The following is a 27901-nucleotide window of genomic DNA, read 5'->3' on the forward strand; positions in this document are numbered from 1 at the left end:
AACCTACGGCGTAGAATAACATAGACGTCTGAAACGGGCTGGAGGATGGAAGGAGCTAGTCTGTTTCAGTGAAGTGAGGAGAACATTACCCAGGCAGTGACGCTTAACCTCATTAGATGATTTTGAAGTTATAGAAAATCGCAATTTCAATGTTTGTAATAGATCGGTTGTTTACTGAACTATTGTTTGGTAAGCCCTGGTGGTCAGGACCAAGTTATTGCTCAAATATAACACATAATGCAAATTAAGAGTCTTAATGCTGTTCAAGAAAATCTTAATTATCAACAAAAAAGTTACAAAAATATTTCCAGACTTCGAATAAATTCATGAAATAACCCAATGTGTGAGGTTTCAGGTTTAAAATGCGTTTATAGTGATGTTATAATTGGTTTGCTTCATTAAGTCATTTAATAAATAATTTTAAGTAAGTTTGTAGTTTATTCTCTTGTTTGCTGTAATTAAGTCAGTAGTAAATTAGATGATGTATCAGGAGATAAAAACACAGTCAGTCAGAAAGAATGAGCCTGTTTATTAGCCCTCATGTTAAACATCATAATCATCCATCTGCCTCTTCCTCGGCCATCGACAGTCTCGTGGCTCGGGTTCGTACACAACTATCTGTCAATACAATCTAATAGAAAAATCTGCAGGTTACAGTTAGGACGTCTGTCCATTAGAAAAACAACAGAAACCATGAAACCAAAAAGCTCCCTGTCACCCCTTCAGGACGAGGGGTCGGGACTAGGAAGATCTACACTGTAGTGGACAGGTGATGTTGTGTCCAGTCCTGATTCTGGGACATTGGGAGGCTTGGTGTGACCCGGCTAACCAGCAACTGGTTACTGGTTTAAACCCATTGCAGGTTCTAGTGAGCACTGAGCCTGTCCACTCCAGTGTTTCTTAAAAATTATTAGGGAAGGTAACCCCCAACTACAGCTCTCCTCGCCTTGGAGCCGCCACGCTAACCAGCTGCAGGACCGTTCAACACGCCTGTGACGACAACACAAAGCTGTAATCACATGGTCCGATTACAGACGCGTTGGAAATTTACAAGTCCAATGAACTTTCTTAACGTGACGCCATCCAGACAGAGACAGAAAGACAAGGAGAAGAGATAGAGACAGTTAGCCTAGCAGTCTTGAGACTATATATAACACATACTTCTCTTTGTAAATCGGTTAGACAACATGTGAATTTAACAATTTCAAGGATAACAAAGTACATTTTTAACTGGAGAGCACCCGCCAGAGTGTGGAAATTTACACAAACCATATTATATTATCAACAAACTGAATATTCATAACTTGATGAACAGATTTAAATAGACCCCTGTACAGGAGAACTCATTATTATCATCGTCATTAATTATTATAGTCATCATCATCGTCACACATACATGAAGCAAAACCACTGATTCAATATTCAACGCAACAGCCAGATCTCCCTCAACAAGACAAACCTCTCTGTGGTCCGACACGCACACTGTTTAGCTAACACAGAAATACACACCACATAACACACAGTGCTAACAAACATTTAGCTCAGCTGGAATTACACTTCTGCAAAGACTAACAATGGTTTTCCATGATTTATGCTAGTGGCTATCTGTAGGCTAACTCACAAATCATCAAAATCTAGTTAAGTGTTGAACAAGCTAATTAGCAGATCTAAGCTCCTGTGGGAAGGTGATTTGAAAAGGTAAAGCAAAAAATAATATCTCGTTCATACATGTATAAAATAGCAACAAAACACGCATGTTGGAGAACCATAACCTAGCCTTTGTAGACAAACAACAGCTAACAAACACAACACCCAGTTAACTCACACACACACCACACTCACATGAAGCTGTTGTAAACGTGTAAATATAAACCAAAGTATAACTAACTGTTTTAGAGTGAACACATATTCAGCAACTTCAGCTATATGCATAGTTTTGCCAATAAACAAACTAAAGCTAACCTGTTCATACTGCCAGCTAAGTCTTGAACGATTAGAGGAGAGTTAGGGATGATTTTGTAAAGCAGACTAACATTTACTCATTTTAATGGCAGTTTGTTAGTAAATCTAGAAGTCAACAGGGTGAACTATGTTTTTTATTGTTTTGTTTTTTATTTAATCAAAGCTTTCTCTTTAAAAAGGGGGTAATACCTAAGCTGTACAAAATTCACACTATCTACAACTTAGAGGCTTTTGCGAACGTTTTTCATTCGGTTATTTACTGCCTATATGTTTTGAGTGCGGTATATTGAAAAGTTAACTTCGCGCAAACAGCTACACATTCAGCAGACCCACATATTGTGCTCACACACACTAGACACCAATCAAACACTTCAGCCACCAAATTCATTTAACTAACAAAAACAAGTAACTTGCATGTTCAGTAAAAGCCAAATTTCAAAGCTAACACCTGCTTTGCTAACACAAACACAAACTTGTCCAGACAACACAACTTTCAATGAACCTGTACATTCAGCTAATAAAAGACAGCTAACAGAATCTATTCGACCACGTTCATTCAGCTAACACACAGTTGAGGTATCACACGTCTTTTTGCTTACACACGTTTAGCTAACTTGCGCATTTAGCTAACACGCTTGTTGAAGCCAACACAATCCTTAAAGAATCGATAACTTCATTGTTCAGTTCCTAACACTTCTCGTACGAAAAAAATCGGCAAAGTAGAAATGCAGAACTAAGATACAACAACAATAATAAAGTTTCACTCTGTAAGAAAATAGTAAATTTCCCCACTTTGTAATGACATTTGAGGTGGGGAAACGTGGTGTCGGCTGGAGGTTTAACCCTGTGGAGGACACAAAGTGTTTGACCACAGAGAGATCTGGCTTTAGACAACGCAATATAAATCGGCATTTATTCATCAGTACATCATAAAAACTAAAGAATCACTATAGAGATACAGGAATAAGAACTATCATCAAACCAAAAGAAGACAATAAACGCGTCATTGCACCTCCAAGATGGCGACTTAACAGGTAAAATTAGATCGATAACAAACAGACCCAGCGAGCACAAATTTAGTACAAAAACAGTTTTGTCTCTGACGGTAAAACATTAAATTTCCATCTGATGCTATTAAAATATTTCTATGCCAAAAATAAAAAAAAATAACTGAGAGTCAACACACAATCTGACGCATGCTTTAAAACATTATCATAAACAAAATAATAATAATAATAATATCTGATTTTCTTACTCAAGACTGCTAAGCCTTATACCGTTTTCTTATTGGAAAATAAAACTAGACAAAATATAGATTATACTGGATTTTTTGTTCAAAGCCACACTGATACATCTTTAAGTTCAAGTTTGATAAAAAAAAAAAAAGAAAAAACAGGTCTACACTGTGGAGAGACCAGAGGCTAGTCCAAAAAAATCTGCCTGACAAAATATCGACTTTGTAAGGTTAAAAAACAGAAAGAAAAGAGTTCGTGATTTTTCAGTTAATCCTTAGTTTTCTCTACAAAAAGAAGGAGGAAGCGGCAGAGCGTTGCAAGGAAACCCTGATTCGGTTGCCTTCGATGACCATCCGAGGCCTTCACCGGTGAGGGAGGAGTCTCTAGTGATCCTAAAGACACAGGAAATGACATCATCGTTCAATGTTGCAGTCATTATGTTAAGATTAATCTCTAATGGTCTAATAGAAACCCTGTTTCAGGAACATTTTGATTAAAACAACAAACAAAACAGATTCATGATCAGATTCTTGTGTTACCTGTATCTGGGCAGGGTTCCACAGGTAGGGCTGCTGTCTGTAGTATTCTGCTAACGCTGCAGTGTAGTCTGGCACCGAACTCTGCTGAGACGACTGACCTATTGACAAACACACAGACGAGGGCACAATCACATCACTGTTAGGGATTTAATAATAAAGTGTTACTTATTTAGAATGCTGTTTGTGACCTCCTAAAGTTTTATACATACTTTGTTTTAATCAAGGCTCAACAATTTTTTTCACATATGCACTCCTGAAAATATCTAGAGAATTTCAGTTGTACTGCTCCTGAAATTCTCCTGACACGTATGTACTTAACAGCAGGAGACTATCCTCGTCGATGGGAAGGGTCTTCTTAGGTAAAATATGACATAACAAAGAAGACGCAGAAATAGCAAACAAAGCACCAGACTCCGCTTTTCAACGCTATTATGAGAATATCTTCCTTTATTTCAATGCTTCCATAGTTAAACAGAATTACACTATCCACAATAGAGCGGAGAAGAAAATACTGATGAACAGCAATCGTAACGGAGCAATTTAATCTTGACACAGAGATCGTAGCGGTCACATGCTTACAGCCTATGCACAGTGCACTGGTCACAGCATATACTGTAAATATCACCACCAAGATTTGACAGGAGACACTCTGGATAATGTCAGAGTGAAAGATTCAGCTGTTTGTGTTTAACACGCGCAGCTCCTCCTTCATACATCAGGAGTTTTCTGTGTTAATAGCCCTATTACAGAGCTGTGCTGTCACAAGAAAGAAAACATGATCGAGACAAATCAAGACCTTCCTCATGACTTACTTGATTACTGTTAACTCAATTCACCTTCAAAAGTGATCACTTTCTAAATAAATTTTTAACCGGAATGTCTGGATCTGAAGTTATTGAAAAAAACTCAAGTTGTCTTAATTAATACATATCTTTTTTGTAGTTCACTGACATTTTTAGCTTTATCACAAGCCGTTTCTTCAAACAGGAGCTAATTTGTAACAGTTGAGCAGAGTGGAAATAGTTTTGCTCCTCAAAATGTTTACGTTTTTTTCATTGGGACCGTTAACACTGAAGATGAAAGAAACAAAGTAAAGAAATATATTTCTATTCAGGGTGGTTTACATGCTCTGTGTGATGGCTAAGTGTGTTATTTATGTGATACTAAATGTGAAAGACAATAACATAAATACACTTACTCTGTTTCTTGTAGTAGTCCTCCCAGGCCTTACTGTAGTCCGTCATCAAGCTCTGAGGCTGGTTCTGCTGACCTACATTACATTCAAACAGTCAGTAAGTCTGACAGTGTTTGTACTGAACTCACTGGATCATCGCCGTCACACTGAGCATCAAAAAGCTAGTTCATCAAGGCCCAAACCATTACATCAACAGTATCCTCATCAAGAATAAAACTGGGCAAATCTACTCAACAGCACTTTAAAACAAAAACAAACATCAACCTGAGGAAATGTTCTTAATGACTATTTCAAAACACCACAGCTGGAAATGAAGAAGCACAGCCAGTGCTTCTGTAAGGCCAGGTACCATAATGTGTGTGAAGGAGTTAAAGTCATCAGACAACATAGCTTAAAAAAGTTTATACCAGGAATGGGTTAAAATTGTCAGTTTTTTTTAACGTCTTCAGGCAATGCTCAATCCTTTCAGATTTCAGGAAAATGAGTGCAGCAAAGTTGCATGAGAAAAACACAAAGGAAGATTCATAAAAATGCTGATTCACCCGTTTAGATCGCATCAAACTGTAAAGTGATTGGTGTGAGCATGTTTGATAAATGCTGATTTTTTTGTACCTATGCACATTCTACATTTAATTTTTAAAAGCAAAAGAACATTTTCTACAGACTGTTGATAAATGAGGTCCCTGGGATCTAGTGTTACTTTTACACATTCCCCAGTTAGCTAAGCATTTTCAAAAGTTGTCTGTTATGATCGACTAGCTTAGCACCAAGCAAGGGGAACATTTTCCTAGAGCTCTACACAACCCTTGCAGACAAAAGGGGCGGGTTACATATTAACCAAGTCCATCCAATCCTGTCCACTCAAACACTGTGGTTATATGTTAATGTTTTCTCATTCATTCAGTGAAAGTGTAATACGTTCCTTCATTGTGTGGCTCTTTTTTCAAGCAGTAGGCAAAAACAAAACAAAAATCAACAGAGTCCTTATGATCTTTTTAAGGAGGTCATACATACAGAGAAAGCAGCCATGTTACATTTTTTGTATGCCACAGTTTTTCACGTTATCTGTGTACAAAGTTAACCCCCCCTGAATGATATGCAGAACAGCAGGCTTATTTTCAATAAAGATAAGTGTGTGTGTTACCAGGATCTTGTTGTCCAGGGTTCTGCCAGCTGGTCTGGTAGGTGTTCCCCCAAACACCAGTCAGGAAGGTCTGCCCGCTGCCACAGCTACACACACAAAATAAACACTTTTCACACATGCACTCCCAAAAATGTCTACAAAATATCAGGACAGCCTGTTCCTGAAATCTGCTTGAGTTACTCTTTCACACAGAGCCTTCATAGTGGAAGATTTTCACTTTCCAATGGGAGGGTTCAGGAGGTAAGACATGACATAAAAAAGACGCTGCAGAAGTCACAGTGTAATGTTTATAATATATCCAACATGGTGGACCAACCAACCAACAGTCTATTTTTGCCTTCACAGTATCAATGAAAGAGTGAAAAAGAACACACCAGCGAGCAAAGAAGAGTATGAAGCAGCTTCATGTCTAACAGTGGAGAGTTGTGTGTGTGCATGTCTTACTTCTGGTGTGTAGCAGGGCCCTGGGTGAAGGGACTGAAGCCAAATCCTCCGTTACTCATGATGCCTGAACCCTACAAAAGAGACGACAGACCAAGCAGAGTTTAATCTCCTTCTTTCAGTCCTGACAAGTTCTGCTTGCACCATTTTATACAAATTCAACATTTTGAGAAAATAACCTTTATACAGAACTATTTTCAAATTCAAGGTCATGCCTCATGATAATAATATAGACATGTCATAACTTAACAGTTTTTAAATATATTCATTAACTAAATTCATATGTGGTAAACTATAGTGAATACAAAATATTAACTATATCTTAGTACGATGACTGTTAACCACTTACATCCTTCATTCTTCTGGGTTCATGTCCTCTGGGTTTGTTTCTGTTTACAGATCTGCTACTTGTGGCACAAATCTTAAAGGCAAACTGGGATCACTGCTTATTTAATAATATTTGTTAATATTTGTTTCTTAATTACTTAATGAAATGTATTACTTTAACCTCATTTTCATTTCATGTAGTAAGTTGCAGAGACATTATGACAGAGATACTTTAGATTGGTCTGTTGTTCTCTGGTCTGTCTTTCTGCTGCTAAAACATCAGTGAAGTTGGTAAATTGTGCCCAGGCCCAAAATGTAGCCAGATTTAGCTGGCCTGTTGTACCAAGTAATTAAAAGGCATAAAACATGGCTGCTTTTCTTGGGATCGTTAGTTGTTTTTGTCTTTAGTTATATTTTCTTTAATTTCTTGCTGTCCTTCAATTGGCACGATAACAGAAAAAATAGAAATAAAATAACCTCAAGAACGCACACCATTTCTGATTAAGTGAACAGAGTGAGCAGTCCAATCCATTTCCAATTCATTTTAATTCCATTTCACTTCAATTGTTGCTAAAATCAAGTACCATGTATGCAAAGGATGCATTTAGACATCTATTTAAACTTTGACTGGTTTGGGTCTTACTTACAGTCAAACTCTAGACTGAGTGAGAATAAAACTGGATTATTTTGACTGGTGTACTAACGGAGGTGTGTTTGATTTATAACTCAGCTTAAAGTCAGTGTAAAGTTTATTTTTATTCTGTTGGTGTATTTTTGTTTTACGTACCCCAATCTTGTCGTCTATGAGCTGGCGGGCCAGGTCCATCTGTTGGGCGGTGCCTCTGATGGTGAAGACCCGGGTGTTGGGGTCAGTGGAGGGGGGAGGGTTTCTCTGCAGCTCCACATGAGCCCCAGACTGCTGGTTAATACTCTTAATGGTTTCTCCACCTACAAACAAAGTGTTATAAATCACATAGTCTCACACAGAAGGATGGAGTGCTCAGGTTTTCACATAATGTGTTCAAAATGTTACAAAAAGGTCAGATTTTCACTAATATGCTGTCCAGTTCTGTTTTGTTCAGTGTTGACTTCAGGCAATTAATGCTTTTCAGTCAATGTTCTTGCCATTCTTTCCTTAGATTCCTTTTTCCTACTCCACAGACTTTAATAAAACAGTGGTTCACCTGTGGTAATGTGGCAGAGGGGATATGCTGACCGACTGCAAAGCACAAGAATGTCTTCATCACAGTGCACAAATGTTTTTTTAATTTGTTTATTAAAATAAAATAATCTTTAATTATCAAGTTGACTAAATATAATGGAGGATGAGTAACATTAACCAGCTGGCAATAACTGTCAGTGACTGATGGGGGAGATGCAGCTTTAAGGAGTTGACTAAGTGCACAAAGTGACACAAAGCTTCATCCTGCCTGCCGAAATCATTGTGCAGTGTTATGACTGAAGTTACTAAACAGAAAGGACAGAACCTCCGACCAAAGAAACCTCTTTTACCAGAACTCCTGATATCTTTAAGCAGCATTTCAGATGTCTCTTACATTGAGAGATAGTCAGAGTCAAACAAGCTCTCACGACCCAAACTACTCTGTTAGATTTAGATGAGGGGGGCAGCAAGAGGAGGGGGAGTCGTCAGTACTACGTCGTCATCATCATCACTCCTGTAATTTCCAAACATTGTACATGTGGTGTGCATATGTGAACTCAAACTAACAAATCTGTTCACTATGACTTTATGTGGACTTCTTCCTGACTGCCCCCCAAAAAAGTCTCCATGAAGGTAAGGCGATGTGTGAGAGTTGACGGGGGGAATGTTGAGCAGAACTGGTAATGTTGAGCAGATTTTCTCTGCTTTATACCACCCTATAGGCTGTTTTGATTGTGAAACACCCGTATACATGTTGTATTAATATTAATGTAGAAACAGTCACCATTACTAAAGACTCTTCCTTCTGAACGCTCTACCTAGCTGCCCCCCCCATCACCACTTACGTCGACTCAAACTGAGTATGTCCAGTTGTGAGAAAGCATCCGACAGTGAAAAGTTCCTGCTGTGAGGTGCATGTGTTAAAGGCAATTCTGGAAAATGTGAGGTCCTGAATTATCTACAAAATGTGATGAGTTCATGGGTGAAAAGGACTTAAGAGTGTGCATCCTGGACAAATCCTCCTCCTGCTGCTGCAGTTCAGCAGAATATCCTGAGGTCATTAACTCTTTGTTAACCAAATGAGGAGACCCGTAATGGACCTTGTATGAGGTAAAGGGAAGGGGAGAGAGTGAATAAATCTCCATTTAGTTCAGACTTTATCAAGCGTATATTGTGTTAAAATTTAAATCCTAAAACTCTTCTATGCTTTAGAGTTCACCCTTTTATTTTCAGCAGCATTTCAACATTATACTGAATAAAATGTGACTTTATAATGTAGAATGTTTGAAGTTTTTTGTCATACACATGTATGCGTTTTCAGATCGTGTTTTCTTTAGTCTCAGTAGATTAAAGCGCAACAGCCAGCTGTGATTTATTTGAATACTAATATGCAAGTATTGCACATCTTGTGTGAATGAAACCGAATGTATGGAGGAAATATAAGGGCATAATACATTAACTGTCAACTATGTTACTGTGTTCAAACTAATACATTAGTACACGATTGTATTTCTTCATAAATACAGATAACCACATTATATTATACTCTTGTGCTTCTTGCTATACAAGATAGTGTTGTGTTTCTTATATGCCTTATTGAAATATTTGCCCACTAAAATACATTTTCTTTTTTAAAATCTTAATGCAATTCATTCAAAATAAAAAAAACATTGTGTTAAATGACACTGTGAACTGCCCACTTTAGTGTGTGTGTGTGTGTGTGTGTGTGTGTGTGTGTGTGTGTGTGTGTGTGTGTGTGTGTGTGTGTGTGTGGACAGTTGCACATTCATTGGTATTGTCCAATAGAAAGTCCTGACAAACAATAGACCACCAGACACACAAACAGGCCATATGGTGCCTTAACATTGGGTACTTGACATTTCTTTTTTGCTGCTGATTTTATCTTAGAAGCTGCTGCTCAATCCTCTTGACCCCCCCACACAGACAGGCTGGTGAATAGATGTTGTCTTTAAGTGGTTTTAAATAGAGTATACTGGTAATAAAAGGCACTGATGGAGCCCTCATCCTGAGGTTTTTACTTTATTCGCTGCTGACATCATGTGAAAATAAAGACCAAATCAAAACTTTTGATCATCAGTTGCACCTTTTGTTTAAAACCATTTTGCATTATTGAGCACACTGGTGATATTTATATCGATAGAATGCCAAACACTGAACAGACAATACTGTAGATAGGTGTAGGAAATAAAACCTTTTTACTTCAAATGTTCTACAAACCAAATTTCATTCAGAAATTCGGAAAATGATACAAGTACAGAAGTTGAGTCTAAAATATTGCTGGTCATTGTGGTTTTTATGTCTGTACTGCAGGTGAATGACTACTGCACTGCTTTCTTTTATTTTCTAGCTGTGTTTCTTTACTTTGTTTCATTCTGCTTCATTCAAAAAGGCGACACAAAGAAAACAGTGATAACCTGTTCAAATATCAAATATTTGTAAAAGAGTACAAAACAAACATTTGCAAGATGTGAATACGTTTGTGGAAAAAGTCTTAAAAGAAGTTGTCAGACAAAAAAAGATTTCCCTTCTACCTTTGCCGATGACCAGGCCACACTTGTCAGCAGGGATGGTGTAGGTCACTTCCTGAAGTGGACCAGGAGAGCCCATAGTCCAGTCACCACGCCCTCTGACCCTCCCACTACGCAGGGCAGAGCCAAAACCATCACGCTCCTAAAAAAAACCCAAACACACTCACATAATGAGAAGAGTTCAGTGAAAACGCCTCCATCTGTGTTTGTGTGTAGGGGTTGTTTCTTTGTTACCTGAGCAGTCTGGATGAGCTCATTGATGAGGTGGACAGCATGCTGACAGCGGTCTGGCTGACCCATCACCATAGCAACACGCTCTGGGCTGATGCCATCATCTGTAAGAAACGCAGAGGTTAGAGGGTGGATCAACATTCTGTAATCTGAACCTGTCACAAAGACACAGGACCTAGTATCTGGGTTAAATAAGTGCAAATATGAAAGTTCCTCCTTTAAGGGGCTTTAAACTTGAGTGAAAAACTCTAGGTTAAAATCTTTGTCAAACAGGGTTGCTGGTTTGTCGCTGTTTACACAAACTACTTTATGACTGGCTTATATTATGTTAGTTTAAACTTGTTTATTGCGATGTAAAAAGACCAGTTTGAAGAGGATCGTTTTGATTCAAACAGGTCAGCATGATGTGGATTTAGTGTAAAGAGACCTGCTTTAAACTGGATTCGGACCCCGGCATCATTTTGGATCTTTTTTATCATTTCTCCATTCCTGCCTATCACGATTCCCACAGCAAACCGGGGAACTGGAACCTGCAGAGGGACAGACTAGACATGAATGTTTCTTTTAAAACATGTTTCTGATGGACCCTTTTCCATGCAAGCTGCTATAAATGTTAGTAGTGTGTGTTTGTCTGTGTATGTCGTACGTCCAGGCTGGTTCCGCCAAGTCGAGCGCTGAAGTCATTGCGCCCTGACCTGAAGTCTCCATCCTTCTCCCGGATCACCTCCAACACCAACTCTCTTGCCGCCTGCAGGATGAGGAGAAAGGAGACAGAAGAGGATCAGGGGTGCAAACTTGTCACCTTTCGGCGAAATTCGCCGTTTTGGATCCCAAATAGGTAATTTGTGTGATTAATTTAGATCTGCAATAAAAATATCTGGAGGGGGTCTATGACGCGAGCTGTCATGCTTCTTGCAGCAGGCGAGCACGGTCCCTGCGAAAATCAAGTCGTTTCATACTGATTGCGGTCAGAGCGGTCTGATTGCTCAACACTGCCCGAAGTACTTCCGGGCCCTGTAGCCAAGCATTGCAACGAGGTCGGCACGAACCCGTCCGCGTTGTTACAAAATCCGACAGCACTGGGCGCTCAGAACCGCCGTGGACTATTCTCGGGCCAACCGCGATTGCGCAATATCGCCGCGCCAACCGCAAGAAGCATGAAACCTGATTCAATGAGTTGCAATGTGCAGCACATCACTTATTTACATAACGTTATTTTTCCGTGAAAACACTGTGGAAAGATTTGAAGTCTGGCTAGCAAGTCAGCCTTTCTGTTATACATACTGTCTGAAAAGACAGAAAAAAATACTAAAGGGCTGGCAGGAGAAACTCCTGATAAAGTCAGAGTGAAAAATGTGGTTGTTTGTTTTCACACATACCGCTCACCCCGAAATCCTTCTGAGTTTTTCAGGAGTTTGTGCAAGTGTGAAAGCACTAATGGTCAAACTTTTGCAAGTGATAATACATGCTTTGCTTTCTATATAAAAACAGATTCCAATGCGAAGAGAATCCGACCGGATTACAATAAAGCTCAACTGGGGTCTCTACCTTGTCAATGAACCATCAGCCTCAATTTGTTAAAAGGTAGAGAAAGCTTGACTTGTGTGAGGATGAGGATTTGTGGTTAACCTAGGTTAACCAGAGACTAAAACCGTTTAAGCCAGTGTGGTCATAACCGTCTTAGCTTAGCACGATTTGTTTAGAGCAGGTATCAACGTGCCGAGGAGAGAAAGAGCTTGAGGGACCAAACATGCTTTTTTACCTGCACTTTGTATGGATCACCAGAGATGCGGAGAGGTTTATCTGCTCCTGTTGGCATCGGACCGTCCTGGATCATCATCATCTTCACCCCAGCTCGCTCCTGTCATTCAAACACAAACACACAACATAAATGAGACATATGAAAGGGGTGGATAGCTTGATTGTTTACACTCACCTTACCCAGCAGTAGATGCCTGATCCTACCTGAAGCTGCTTGATGGTGTCTCCTCCTCGGCCGATCACCAGCCCCACCTTGCTGGCTGGGATGAGCATCTCCTGCACAGACGCCCCTCCTTCCCCGTCGCCATGAAAACCAGGACCATTTCTACAGCGATCCACTATCTGGACCAGAAGCCTCTTTGCCTGCCTGTAAACACACATAAAGAAAGTGAGCAATAGGAGGGGCTGAGGAGGCGACTTCATTTTTTAAGGGAGAAGTGGATGTGTTGAAACTCACTCAATGCTCTCAGGAGTTCCAGTCAGGGAACATGGTCGCTCCATCAAACCACCGCTGTCTGTGCCAACACATAAACAACAGTGTCATTTTGTGCAACACAGCTCAACAGACAGGTTTCAACTATTCGCCTCAAAATATGTGTTTCCATGCTGTGTTTTATATTTTCCTCAAAATGTATCCAGTTGGTGTGAAGTGTCTAAGCTTCTGACTTTGAATTAAATCATTTTCATAACTCTGATTTAATCAATAAATTAATTAGAAATGGAAAAAATGATTAGTCTCTTAGTTCAAAAGTATGAGGAAAATAAGTTGTCTTTTAGTGCATGTTTTACAAACGAACATTCCCAATAGACAAGCAATATAAGATTAAAATTTGGATCATAGACCTGAAACAGAGACTTTCATGAAGAGAAGCATGAAAAATGAAAGATAGTCTCACCAGCAGCGATCTGGATCTTGCAGCCAGATTCCAACTGGATCCTGGTGATTTGTTCACCTCCTCTACCGATAACTGCAGGAGCAGAAGAGGAGAAATACACTTTTTCAAGACATCTTGGAAAGACCCACTAGAAGTTCATGGTCATAATGCCTGTTGGCTGCTTCATCGTATATGTTATGGAGCCAAATTGAACAATTCCTAAACCAGGTTATAATTTGAGTCAAGTTCAAAGGTTTTAGGTCGAGAAAAATGTTTATCAGCTAAAAGAGTTTCCAGAGGTATAATGGGTGCTGGGTCAGTTTATAAAGAGTCAGCTAGAAATTTAGAAATGGCTCTAAGCCTGGTGAAAATGTGGGGTTTTGTTAACATCTACTAAAGATGAGGTAAAAAGATATATGTAAGCTCAAGAGAATCCATTCTATCTGAAGGAAGTGTTGGTTTTACAGCCACTATAAAGCGTGCAAGCTAGTAAGATAGTCTGATTAAGTTTAATGATAAGGACAAGGATCATGATCAAATCAAGTTTAAGTTAACTTAAAGGGTTTAAGGTTGAAAGAAATGCCTTTTGGTTTGTTTCAGAGTTCGAGGACAGATAGAATTTTTACTCTAATGAAACACTCTTGCTCATTGAGGCTTAGGTCAGGATACGTTCTGGATGATATCAGCAAGGTACTGACCTCGGTTGTTTACTTTTTATAAACAGTAAAAAAAAAATATTTCCATGCATTCTGCTAGAAGAGATTTCAGTAAGCACAGTATTTGTGCAATGTTATAAGTAGGGCTGGGAATCTTTGTATGTCTCATGTTCGATTCGATATCAATTCGTGAGGTCACCATTCGATTGAGAATCAATTTTCAATTAAAAACGGTTCTGGACTCATAATTCAAAGAATATTTTTGAATTAGTACATACTTCAGGATCTACTCCAGTCATCTGTGAGACTGGCTGAATTTCTTGTTGCTCCATTTGGCATTCTACTGAGTGAAAGAGCTAGCCTTAGCACTTAGCAGGGAATGACTGATTAGCCAAACATATTTTTTTGGAAGTAATGAATTTCAGAAGATAATCTCAAATTTTTCATAATTGATTTTTCCCCCACCTCTAGTTATAAGGGGAAATCATTTTGGTTGTTCTGGTAAGTAACTTGCAATTTGATGAAAATCGTGATGATTTTTCCCCCCCAAATCAACCACAACTATTCCCAATGCAGTAAATGCTGTGAGTCTGAATCTCAGTCCAAGTCATCAGTGCTCGAGTACAACAACACCGGTTTTAGATAAGGAAAAGGCTTTAGGTCTGGTGACAAATATCAGATTTCTGTCATACAAGTTGTGCATTAGGTTAAGGATCCAGATAAAAGCTTCAATGTGAAACAGGTCAGTATAAGGCTCTAGTTTAGACTTCTGTGTTGCAAAAAGGTTTTAGGTCAGCTGAAAACATTTAAGGTCAAAAGAAAATTTTAAGTGGGGGAGTAACTGAGGAAAAGTCTAGACTCAGTGGAAAGGTTCCAAATTGCTTTAAAGTAGGGATGCACCATCGTATCTGTTCATCAGCCAATATCGGTCCTGCTAACAGATGCTGGCCCATAAGAAACTAATATGGCAAGCATCGATGTGTATCTGTTGTGTTGCATCAATTAATTATGGCAAGGTAGTCAGAATCAGAAGTTTTTTATTGACTAGTAAGTCTATCTAACTTCTGATTCAGAGTAGAGGATTTTCATTAGGCAGAATAAGTCACTGATTTGTTTTCAAACATCAAAGAAAATGCCAGCAGTGTGGGAGCCACTGGTATTCAAAATGTACCAACAAAATTATTTTGAACATCGGTATCAGCTCTGTTTTTGGCAATTAAATGAAAATGTTCAAGCCACGATGATGACTAGGTTCTAGTCCCAGTATAGAATCAAGGTTAGGAGCAAAGTTTTAAAGAAAGTTCATGCTCGTGTAAAGCTGATAGAACTCTAGCTCAGGTTAAAGGTTTTAGGTTATATAGCATGAGAAAACATGATACATAGAATTATATTATAGTGTTGATTTGACAGCCAAGCATTTAGACAAAATAATCAGCAGGAGGGACTGAAAGGTTGTAGCTCATACTTACTGAACCCCACCATTCTGTCAGGGACCTTGTAATCCTCTGTGATTACTCTGCTAACACACACACACACACACACACACACACACACACACACACACACACACACACACACACACACACACACACACACACACACACACACACACACACACACACACACACACACACACACACACACACACACACACACACACACACACACACACACACACACACACACACACACACACACACACACACACACACACACACACACACACACACACGTTAACATCCTGTTCACACAATAAACCATCCCTAAGAGTGTGTGTATATGTTTATATACTGTATGTGTGTATGTGTCAATAAGTTATTATGTTTATGATTAAGACTGTAAGAGGACAGATCTATAAACACTTATCTGCTGTTACACCCTGAGCCCCACACACTGATGTCTATTTGCAAACAAGACTATGATGTTGAACTCTCATCATTTATCTGTGCTGCTGTGCTCTGTGTGTGTATTGTTAATCAATATGAACTGCTGCTTGTACCTTTGATGCCCCATGGCTGCTAGCTGGTTACCAACTGAGAGAAAAAGACAGAGATTAGACATGAAAACACTTTTAGGTCCAGTATAAGTGATCTGAGTGGTTGACTAAAACTAGCAGTGATTATGGATGGACAGATTGTTTTGGTAAGACAGGAGAAGACATGGTTACTGCACCAGAAATATTTTACAATATCTCATTAAGGTTGTTAACATTTTTAAAATTCAACTTTCTATGAAACCAAGTGTTTGTAAAACGATACATTCTGTTATTTTTAATAAGTGACAGGATAGAAAAGCAGGAAAGCTTAGATCTTCAGTCATATTTTTTATCATAAGCTGCCGCTAGTAAAAGAGAGAGAAACCATACTGAAAATTTGCCAACAGATTTGTGCAATTTAGACATGGTGATGATGAAAATAACGATGGTTTTGATATTATTGATGATGATGACGATAGTAATGACATTTGTTCTGTTTGATAACTACGATTTTAAGATGGTGTCATTGTTTATTTTTTTTATATTGTCCTCCTCACCGCCATCCTCTCCGGGTCGTTTCTGGCCAGGGTAGTACAGGGAGGGCTCAACACTTCCTGAGGAGCTGTTGAGGTGGGACATGGCTTCTCCGCCCATCTTTCCCACGATCTGACAGAAAAACAAACCAACAGAAACAGCTGTAAAACCTGGATATGATAACAGACTGAAGCTCAGATGGATACGTAGCGCAATGCTAACACAGGAGGGAATCTAGACCAAGTTGCAGGGCTGGACGATATGGGGCAAAAATCACATCTCAATATTTTTTTAGCTGAATGGCAATATACAGTGTATATATATATATATATATATATATACACACACACATACAAAATGTGAAACATTTGATATCATATTGTTTAATAATATACGTCATAATGGAATCATTGGAAAAACTTGAAAACGTGAGTTTCACCTGTATCAGTTTAAAGACTTTAATAAAAAGGTACTGCTGATACATTTTGTCAACAGAGCAGACATACAGGCAGAGATAAGGAGAGGCATGGCCGGAGAAGCAGCTGTGTGAGTACTGAAGGCTGGGTGTGAGTGAGTTTGTGTGTGAAATGATGAAAATAGAGTACTGGTAATTTATTTATTTTTATATTTTCAATAAATAACCACAGAGAGTTTAAAATGGGCTAAGGCTCAAAACATATTTCCAAAATAAATAATCGGTGCCAATCATTTTTTTTTGATAGTGTGAAGGCCAAAATCGTGATCGCAATAATTTTTTTTGTAATTGTGTAGGCCTAATAATCCATATATTAGTGTGCATATATACGAAATCCTGGATTAACTGAATATTTGTTTCTGGTTTTGCTTACATTTTATTTTGCATTTAATAATTTCAACATACTCCAGAATGTGATTAAGTTCTAAAACACATGGTCATGCAGTGAAGGAGAGGGGTCATGACAAAGTTCATCAGACATCATAACAACAGTAACTCAATGCGTGCTTTATATTTTATTTAACGTTTATTTATCCAGGATAGTCCCACTGAGATCAGAGATCTCTTTTTCAAGGAAGACCTGGACCAAGACCTGGCATGTGCACTGAACGCAAGGAGAGAGAGAGAGATATATGGGTGCTGCAAGCAGAGCAGGAGGAGCAACGGTGTATCTGTGTGTTTATGTGTGCGTTAGTGACTAAGAGTAACGGAGAGATGAGGAGCTGACCCAACAACGAGCCTAACGATAGTCTGACCCAAACAAAGCAGTGAGTTACTCAGTCTTTGAAGACTAAGCCCTTCGTTTATAAAGATGGAACCTGTCTAATAAGTTATATCTATACTTCTTCAGTGCTAAAATGCAGGCTATAATAATGAGTAATACTACTAAATAACAGTAAACTGTATAGCACTTTTCTTAACACGGTTACAAAGTGCTTCACAAAAAATACAGAGATGTAAGGAAGGCAAATTAAACAGCTGACAAATTAAAAAATAAAGACAGGTTTAAAAAAAACAAATACTACGTAAGATAAAATTAAGAATGTAGAGCCCCACTACAAGTAAAAGTCCTGAGGAAAAAAGTTACAAATATCTAAGTAAGCAGTTAGCATACACATGCAAGAAATGCAAGAAGATATGATTCGAAAATGGTTGCTGCTGACTTTAATCTAGTGCGACCCCCTTCCGCTGCCAAAAATAAATCATTGATCGTTTAAACTAAAATCCAACAGCCAGAATAATAGACAACACAGATCAAAACTCAACACCTGGGGCTCTCATTTGTTACTCTAGACCGAAATGTATTTTTGCCCACAGCCATCTTATTAATTACAAAATACAATATTGAGCAGGATATCTAGTTTAAACCCAATATAAGAAGGTTTCCAGAAAAGTATCTAAAAAATATATTGAATTATGATTAAAACTAAAATTGTATAATGTTTAGAAGCCAACTTTCACTTTTATTAGACCCTCTTTTACATAGGAAGAAGGCTTTGAGGATTTGGGTTTCCACTGGCTTTAAAGTTCATATCGTGTAAAATACACTTTACAATGGTTGAAATCATATTCCTGGCCTGTCTACAAACCAGACAATTTAGAGAAAAGCCAATCCTCGAGGTCTTTTGTCCTGCTCCACTTTTCAGAAAATGTGTACTCAAACAGGCTGTTTGGAGATTTTCCTTTTATGACATCACAAAGGGCACCCCTCCCCAAGGTGGGTGACACTCCCACACCTAGGTTTTTGTTCTGCACTCTGAGGGAGCGGTCACACTGGCAATCCGTACCGTCCCATACTCAAGCACGATTGGCCCCCCGCTGCGCCATTCCCCAGTCACACTGCACCAGGACTATCTGTGCGTAAGCATGATTACCTTGGCATGGAGCGGTCACACTGGCCAAACGAACTGGACTTTAGGGTTGAAGCGGGCTTGGTAGAGGTCTAACGGTACACAAAAATTTCGGTTCGGTACAGTCCTCAGTTTTGAAGCTTCAGTTTGGTACATTTTTGGTAAAGTAAAAGGGACCTGATGCAACACTTTTTTTTTTCTTTAATAGGAACATTTAGAATTTCCCTTTTACACCTTGGGCTAAGTGCAGCATCGACAGTTCAGACTTGTACACCTGCTCAGGTTACTTTTTAATAACATTTTTAATTAAACATTGTAAAAAAAAAAAAAATAACCTTCAACCAAAAGAGTTTCCAATAAATAAAAGATATGAATGAAATAAAGCATTTTAGAAGGAAATGAAGTAATTAATATAGCCTATATGTAAAAATATTTATTTTTAATTACAGTGACACCTTTTAGTTATTAAGCCAACAGTTTTTTGAATACCCTTTGAGCACATAATAAACCTAATCACATCTGGGACAGTATAGTTTCATCGCAGAACTATTAATATTTCCCTTTGTCGATATAAGAACTTCAATGGCATTTGTTGGCTTTGGCCCGTTCAGAATTACAAGCAAAAGGCTGTCTGTTTTTTCCTAGTTGCAGTGATGTTTACGTTCGCATGGTGCCTTTTCAAGTGCTTTAATAAGTTGTATGTGTTGCCTTCATCCACCCTGAGGTGTGATTCCCCTATGCGGTCCGTGTGGGAACACAGATTAAAGCACTTTTGTTCCGCACGTACTTGGATCGGTCCGCGTGCGTACCGGACCGAAAGCCCTGTACCGAAAAGGTCCGGTCCGAGTACAAGTACCTTTACACCCCTTGTGGTTGGCCATTGCCAGTGTGACCGCACCCTGAGTCTACCTTCTCAACTTAAACAATAGGGCATAGCGCAAGAAAGCCCAAGCCACCAAAGCCCTTCCAGAGGGGCGTGGTCAAATACAGCTCACTTGCCTTTAAAGCTATAGACACAGAAACAGCCTGTTCTGAGCAGGGCTGAAATAGAGGGGTTTATGGCCTGACTCATACAGTGGCCTAAAGCAGGGTCAGGCCAGTACCTCCCACTTGCAAATGGACCCAGGCTGGGCCAGGTCGATCTTGAGGTTAAAAGGCTCTTATTCTGAAAAAATTAAAAAAAAAAAAAAAAAAAGATGCTGTAAGAGTCTCTATAATAATCCAGGGGTTCAAGCTAAGGGAGCCGAACACAGAAACAGAAGAGCATGGAGCGCACAAAGTTCAACACAGGAAACGGGAAGCAGCAAGTTGGGCAACAGGGAAACAGTTCATTTCAGCAAACAATCCGAACTGGAAAGGCAGACGAGACAGAAACCAGGCGGAGGGTCGGAAAGCCAGACGGAGGGCAGACACACTTGGGAGCAGAACTATGGACACCCACAGCTAAGTGTAAAGGTACACTCACCCTAATTGGGAGACGAGTAGACAGTTTGTAAAAATTGTTCGTTTTTAAAGTGTTTTAATCCGTGTTTTTGGGTCCTAATAAATACGCTGTTTTTATATACAGTACATGCATGTTGCGCTCCATCAGAGTTGATATGAAAATTGTAATTTCTGCCATTGAAACTACATAACATTTGAATAAGGTTTATAAAAGCCACCTTATTTATAAGTATAAATATATTTACTTATATATATATATATATATAAATAAGAAAAAAATGTCAGGTTTTAGTCAGACTCAGGGACATAAATACAGATAATTGGATGGGCAGGGCCGGCTCAAAGAAAACATGCACAGGCTGGATTCTTTGGGCCCGATCTATGCTCTACTGTAATATCACAGAAGATTCATTTTGGAGCTGCATTCCAAAACGATAAGCAGTGATAAGAGAAACAGGTTTTTTTTACTCTAATTAATGACCGAACATTATGCACAGCATTAAGTCCCACAAACAGTTAGCATTGCATAGTTTCAGGTCCATGTTTCCTCCTGCTTTCATTCTGTATGCTAAGCTAGGCTAACCACATCCTGCCATGATGTCTCTACTGAACATACAGGTTTAACATCAAAACCTTGCAACCACTCAACATCTTCAGCATGTACAATTCCGATAACAAAATTGCACTTCTGCTGTTAACATTTCAACTGTGGTGCCGAAATGAAAGATAATTATCATGAGATAATACTCTCACATGGATGTAAAGTACTGTACTTTTGAGCATATCTGTCAATCCAATTGAATAACTTATCATGTCTAACAAACACCCTGTCGCAGGTTACTTCAACACAGGAAGGGTATTACTCTGATACCTGCTCAGAGTACATGTTTATTTGTTTGTAAATTAAAGTAAAACACACATCTGTTGTTCTGCTTTTCAGAGGAAGTAAGTACAAACTAGTTAGTTTTTTTTAAACTGGTCTATCAGAGACAGACTGAAGGGCTGTGAGGGGCAGACGAAATTCTATCTTTATAAATTAAAATACTGAGGAGGTCACAGAGGGACAGAAACACCTGCATACACCAAACTTTATCTGACTTATCAGAAATAGCCTGCTCACACACAGACAGCCTGCTGGTTCCCACTGAAACACACACAGAGGCGAGCAAATGTCCTGTCTGTGTGTGACTACCTGTCTGTCTCTGATACCTGTCTGTCTCTGTATAGGAGGCAGACACACCTCCACTCGGCTGTATATGGCTCTGAAGCTGTTGCATAACGCCAGCCTAGTTTCTAACCAACTTACAGTAAACAGCAGTCTATAAGGGGAGGGGAGGGGGGTCCAACTCTCATAATAACTACTGGAAAGCGGATGAGGCTTTAACACAGTATGAACACCCTTTAATTCACAGCTCTCTCTCTCCGGCCCGTTTAGGACGCTTTGTGGCTCATTAAAGCAAAGTAAAAAGTGTTGAGTTGTGTTCCTCCCTCGGTGCCTTTTGACCGTGTTTCGGTCTCGCAGCCCAACAGGTTGTCTTGCCTAAGTGACACGTGTGGCCAAACTTCTGTCCTGCTCCCCCCCACCACCCCCGGTCCCAACGCGCTCCCCTCCGGGTGACAGCTCCGCAAACTCCCCGTAAACTAAGTCTTGAACCGTGTCAGCTCGGATAAAGTGTGTAAAAACCGGCCACAAGTCCAACTCCCAAACTGCTTTTTCGAGCTAGTTAGCATGCTAGTGTGTTTCTGTGTGAGTGTGTGTGTGTGAGTGTGTGTTGACGAGCGCATAACTTAGGATAGCAGCAGCACAACACGGGAGAATCCGAATAAAAGTGCTTTGGCTCGATGTAAACGACCCGGTTCGGCCCCGAACAGGTGTGTGCGGATCCCCAGTTGAGTTGTTACCTGTCGGGCCCTCTGTAAAACATCGGCAAGGCCGTCTGACTTCAGCCCCGGCTGGTTCATCGAGGCCTGTCCCTGCACCAGCTCCGCCATCATAGCGCCACTAGCTAACCGTTAGCTGTTAGCTGTTAGCCGGATTAGCTCGTGCTGCTAGCTGAGCTGAAGCTGCCGTCAGAGAGCGTTAAGATTGAAGAGGTCTCACTCTGAAAGGTTTTTCACAAACCAAAAGAAAGTCGTGGTCTTGACCTGCAAATCGGCAGACAGGGGAGGAGGGGTGAAGCTTTTTATGAATTACAAACAAAATCAAGACTTACTTAACGTCTGTGGATAAATACTTCTGTCTATTTTGTCTACATGAAACATTTGATTATCAAGTTGTTGTTTTTTTGCAAGCTATATGTTCAACCATTTGTAGTCTACATCTTTGAAAAGAAAAAAATGTGTTGCAAGATATTTTTCAAAATGTACTTTTTAGAAGAAAAAAAAACAAGTGAATAAAAAATTGAATAATTAAAAAAAGCCCTCCATTTAACTAGACAAAGATAGAGTCTGTAGAAAAAGATAAAACACATCGTTCGCGCTCTCTCTCTCTCTCTCTCTCTCTCTCTCTCTCTCTCTCTCTCTTTCTCTCTCTCACACACACACACACACACACACACACACACATACACACACAATCTTACTATAATAATATTTTAGAAAAATCAGGTGATCGGTTTGTAGACCGCCTGGGTTGTAATTTTATACAACAGAGTGGCTCATGATGTTATTACAGGATCTCTGAAGCTGCTCAGCTGTTGGCATCTCGCTTCTCTGTTTCCGCTTCCGCGTTCTGTCACGTGCTTCAGCCAGCTCCACAGGTGGAGAGCAAAGTAAACTTGTTGAAGAAGAAGAAAAGTGTCAAAAGTCTAAAATATTCGAAGTTTGAATCTGCTGATAACATTCATAAACAGCCATTTTCTCTCTGAGGTCACGGAGGCGTTTATTTCTATGACCTCCTCGTGTATGGCTGTGTTGGAAAATAATGTTTTGAAGCTGCTTTAATCGATAGCCCATACTGAGTACTGAAGTTATAGTCCATGGTACAGATGTGAGCTTTCTGTTTTTCAGGAAGTGTGGCCAACCAAGTAGCCTATTTTTTATCATCAATTCATCTGAATGTTAGGCTTCTTATAGCCTACCTAATTTCGTCAAGAAATATAAAATATAATACTCAGAGTTGAATCATTAGGCTATTTGAATTGAAGTTTTAGAACCTGAAATTATATAAAACGGACAAGGAATTGTTATCATTAAAATAGATCAGAAAAATAGTTGATAGTTTTCTCATTCATTTGTTTGATCATCTTATCAAAGCAGCTTTAAAATGAATGACATCAGTTGTGTCACGTGAATGGTCACAATGCAGTCATCTGACAGGATACTAACAATGCTAATAAAATCATAAAAAAAAATCCTCTGACAACCATTTAAAATCAGTTTTTATTTATCATAGACTATATCTTTAGTTTTACTTTCCTTCTAGGTAAATGTACAGAACAATTCTTGGAAAGAGCACAATTTTAAATACAGTAAGGCTCCTACAACAAGACAAATCTCAGTTATATTTTTTTTGTCAATTTTTGCCTTTATTATAGGACAGCTGAAAAGAGACAGAAACAAACAGATGAGCGAAGATGAGGCAACCACTAAATGAGTAAATAAATGTAGTTCAGAGTGAAAGCATAGTTTAACACAGAGGATTACTGATAATCTGCAATGATCCTGTGACCTCACGAGACCTCTGATGACATCAGATGACTTGTCTGACAACACACACACCTGGCAGGTGGTGTCAGATGGTCAGGTCCACCAGATGCAGTTGAAAGAACTCTGTAAGATATTATTTTGTAATTTTGAAATCTTTCTGTGAGTGATTCAAATTCTTCAGGGTTTCTTCTTCTGTTAAGGTGTGGTATCAGATTCAGAGTCATCAAGCTTCTTTCTTCCTGCTGGAGAGAAGAGACTGATTAGATGATCAATGCAATCACAATAAGGCTGAAGGACGATGTACAATACGTACATATAGACTTTACTACTGCGATGTCCCTCATTAGTTGATGGACTCTCTTTTGAAACCTTGAATTTGTCAGTACAGCTCAAGCGGGGGTGGGGGGGGATGAAGGTGAACAACATAAGTCAGGTTAAGAGAGCCATCTTCATGACACAAGAAAGTTGGGTAAGGTGCTCAACATATACCGCCCCTCCTCATAGGTCTGTAACACCCTCCAGTTGTTTTTGGATGCACATTGAGGAGGTCAGAATATTTGATGGCATTTTCATTGAACAATGATCATCAACCTGTTGGAAAACGATCATAATTCCCACTTGGAGAAAAGTGCTGCTGCTCTCTGCACTGGAAGTAATGCTCTGCTCCTGCACAATGCCCAGTGTGTGCTTCTGGTGTCAGAGACCTGTCAGATTATCAGTGCAGGCTCACTGACCCTCCTCGGGATCAGGTAATGAAGTGGGACCTTTCTAAGAGTCAGGCTCATATCATGCGGTTGTGCATTAGTGCTGTAGGTACACTGATTTCTGATAAAGAGTAGAAGGCTCAATTATGACTGAAATGATAAATGATAGGATGTTTTTTAGTTAATGTTTAGATAATAAACATTAAAGGTCACATATGCTAAAATTGCCTTGATTTGCTTATGTGTAGAACAAACAGGTTAATTATAAACTTTGAATTTAAGAAGTGGCAGTACCATGGTTCAACTGCATGTGTAAATTCTAATCAGAATTATTAATTTGGAGTTTGCATTTATTTCCTAAGAGTATTCACATTAAAATTACTTAAAAATACTGTTTCTTTAACAGGCACATGACTTATACGCACACATTTTTTTGGTAGAGTGTCCTTTTACTTTTCTATGATTATAAACCTCTTTTCAGATTCCACCTGTGACTCCTCATGGCTGAATGCACAACCTGTTCTGCCCGTCTATCTGTCTGTCGGTCTATGTGTGTGTGTGTGTGTGTGTGTGTGTGTGTGTGTGTGTGTGTGTGTGTAAAAAGAACTCTGCAGAGTGGAAAATGATGGCTTGAAAAGAGCCTGTTGTTGGACATCAACAGGAAACACTAACAGCCTTAAGTGGCATTAAGACCCACTGAAAAGTGTGTGTGTGTGTGTGTGTGTGTGTGTGTGCGCACACACACACACACCATATGGGACTATATGGGACTATTCTCTCGTAAAAATTTGGGCAACATAATAGACCATATAGACGGAACAATGCTTAACTGATACACACTCAGCTAACTTACAGGTGTGTGATTGTGATTGTGTGTGTGTGTGTGTGTGTGTGTGTGTGTGTGTGTGTGTGTGTGTGTGTGTGTGTGCGTGCGTGCGTGCATGTTGGAAGGGAAGCTGGAATCAGATTTTTAGCTAATCTGTTTTATTGCCATTTTGGTAACATGTCTTTATTGTTTATAACTATATTCTGACCAAATGATATCTGAGGTCAGGGAACAACATAAAAAAATGTTATACGAGGCATTTATACCAACATTTTCAATGTGTTCACTATTAGTTTCAGTTTCAGTCTCCTGACAGAGAGGGCTTGATGATCTGGATCAGTGGTTCACCTGGTCAAGCCTCAGGACCTATAGCCCAACTCTTCCTTAATGACAAATCACAACCCAGATTTCTGCACATTTTCAAATAACGAAAGTTAATTCATGAAAAATGGTTGTGAGGAATGGCCACTGAGCAGCTGGATACCAGTGTTGAAGGCAGACACAGAATATGGTTATCATTTTTTATAACTTCAAATTCATAAAGTATAGCATGAAACACAGGATTTGTTCTGGAGTGAGCTTCCACTAGCAGCAACAAAAATACCTTTAAAACCTCCCCAAAGACCACCTTGATCTGAATGACTCACATAGAATATGATTGTCAAACTTTTAACATCATTCTGACTTGTTTCATCTTTAGTGTGTTCTTAAACTCAGGTTTAAACCCTTTTTTTACTTTGTGTTTCTTATTTTTACAGATGACCACAGGTTCCATATTGACTCGGTGAGATCAATCAATATCAATATGTTTCCTGCATATACGTACATGGTGAACACACAACAGAAATAAGCAGGATTATCCTTCAGTTCTGTGTTGCCCCGTTCATTGTTACTTGGTTCAATAGAACCAAGAAAAACAGAAATTATCCACATGATTAGATGACAAACCTGCCAGAAACACACACCTCACCCCCTCACACACATACACACACACACACACACACACACACACACACACACACACACACACACACACACACACACGCACACACACACACAAACACCAGTCACACAGGCTTTCAGTTCATGGACCATTTGACTCTAATACATGCTCCTCTTTATCTTTAACCCCTGAGCGAGCCAACGTCCCCCTGCTGAGCTTTGCAATAAGATGCATTGACACACAATCTGAGCTGCTGCAGACAGAAACGAGGTCAAAAGGTAAGTATACATCTCTACACAGGATTAGTTTGAATGTGATACTACGTCCAAAACAAGTCCTCCAAACTAAATTACAAGAACATGTTTATGAAAAAATATTTCTGAAGCTGTCGGATAAGTCTTTAATCTGACTCCTCTTTTGTTCAACTTTGATTTTTTTACTCACTCAAAGTCTTTGGAGATTGCTGACCAATGACCACATCAGAGGGAAACAAATGTTTGCACCCAAAAGAGGAGATCTCTTTGGGAATCACAAAGCAACACTGTGCTTGAAATGTCTAAAGGCATTGTCCACGTTGGCTGTGGTTCATTTTCATCAATGTGCCTTCAAGCTCTCCCTGTCACTAACAGATATCATGTTTATTACTTGCTTCTACTCCGGGTTTATCTGCCTGAAGTCTTTTATACCCTGTTTTCATTTTGTAATGTCTGTTCTGCACTTATGAGTACTAGCAAGTTTCATCTTTTCTACAGTATATGCCACCCTGCGGAAACTTTGAATCATGTTCTCCATTGCTATACTGCCTTTTATACAACAAATTTGCAATTTAGTTTTTAAAGAAAACTATATGGATGAAGTTATTAAGCGTGACGTGATGTCAGCGCACACTTATGCAATGTAAAGAGAATGAATCATTTCCCTTAAGTGCGTCGAAATTAAAGAATCAATCCTGTCATGCAAAGTTGAAATGACATAAGTCAAGATATACTATTAAAAATGTATATATGTATATATATTATATATATTATATATTATTATGTAGATATAATATTTGTCTCTATTTATCAAAATAACATAACAGTGTTTTTAATTGTGACCTGCCAAAGGTCTGCGGATGAAAATTAGCCTTTAACTAACTCTGTTACAATACATGATGGTAACATTGATGTTAAATACTGTACATTATCCCTTTGTAAACAACAGAACATAATAAAAAATTGAATAACATAAAAAAGACATTTGTGTTTAAATGCCATAAATACGTAACAGATAACCATTCTACCAAAGTTCAGTAATTATTTCATAACTTTTTGGTCTGAAAAACAATGGTTTTTAAAAGTCACTGAATGCTGCAGCATTAATATTTCTCTGCATAAGAACTAAAAGGACAGAACCAGGGCAGACCGATCTGGATCAAAAGCAATTC

At 39.0% G+C, this 27901-nt stretch overlaps 1 protein-coding gene and 1 long non-coding RNA gene across 5 annotated transcripts; one reads left to right on the forward strand and one right to left on the reverse strand.

The window, feature by feature from the left end:
• Window positions 1-509: 509 nt before the first annotated feature.
• On the reverse strand, window positions 510-22417 carry LOC109995866 (far upstream element-binding protein 3). 4 transcript variants are annotated; one of them, XM_065966241.1, is made up of 18 exons: window positions 22257-22417; window positions 16610-16718; window positions 16077-16110; window positions 15547-15593; window positions 13443-13514; window positions 13004-13061; window positions 12751-12913; window positions 12548-12646; window positions 11432-11533; window positions 11213-11315; window positions 10789-10889; window positions 10558-10696; window positions 7631-7791; window positions 6520-6590; window positions 6076-6161; window positions 4935-5006; window positions 3737-3834; window positions 510-3589 (listed from the first exon to the last, which is right to left on the reverse strand). In XM_065966241.1, exons 1-18 carry the CDS (start codon window positions 22347-22349, stop codon window positions 3581-3583), a joined length of 1617 nt encoding a protein of 538 aa, XP_065822313.1. In that variant the 5' UTR covers window positions 22350-22417; the 3' UTR covers window positions 510-3580. The 4 variants fall into 4 exon arrangements, with proteins under 4 accessions (XP_065822313.1, XP_020505401.1, XP_020505402.1 ...); XM_020649745.3 differs by having other exon boundaries at window positions 11213-11330; XM_020649746.3 differs by having other exon boundaries at window positions 15547-15596.
• On the forward strand, window positions 19551-27675 carry LOC136183261 (uncharacterized). The gene is made up of 3 exons (XR_010669093.1): window positions 19551-20366; window positions 26291-26753; window positions 26926-27675. It is a non-coding gene; the product is annotated as an uncharacterized lncRNA (long non-coding RNA).
• The last annotated feature ends 226 nt before the right edge of the window (window positions 27676-27901 follow it).

The sequence above is a fragment of the Labrus bergylta genome, chromosome 2, assembly GCF_963930695.1.
Source record: "Labrus bergylta chromosome 2, fLabBer1.1, whole genome shotgun sequence".
Taxonomy (NCBI): domain Eukaryota; kingdom Metazoa; phylum Chordata; class Actinopteri; order Labriformes; family Labridae; genus Labrus; species Labrus bergylta.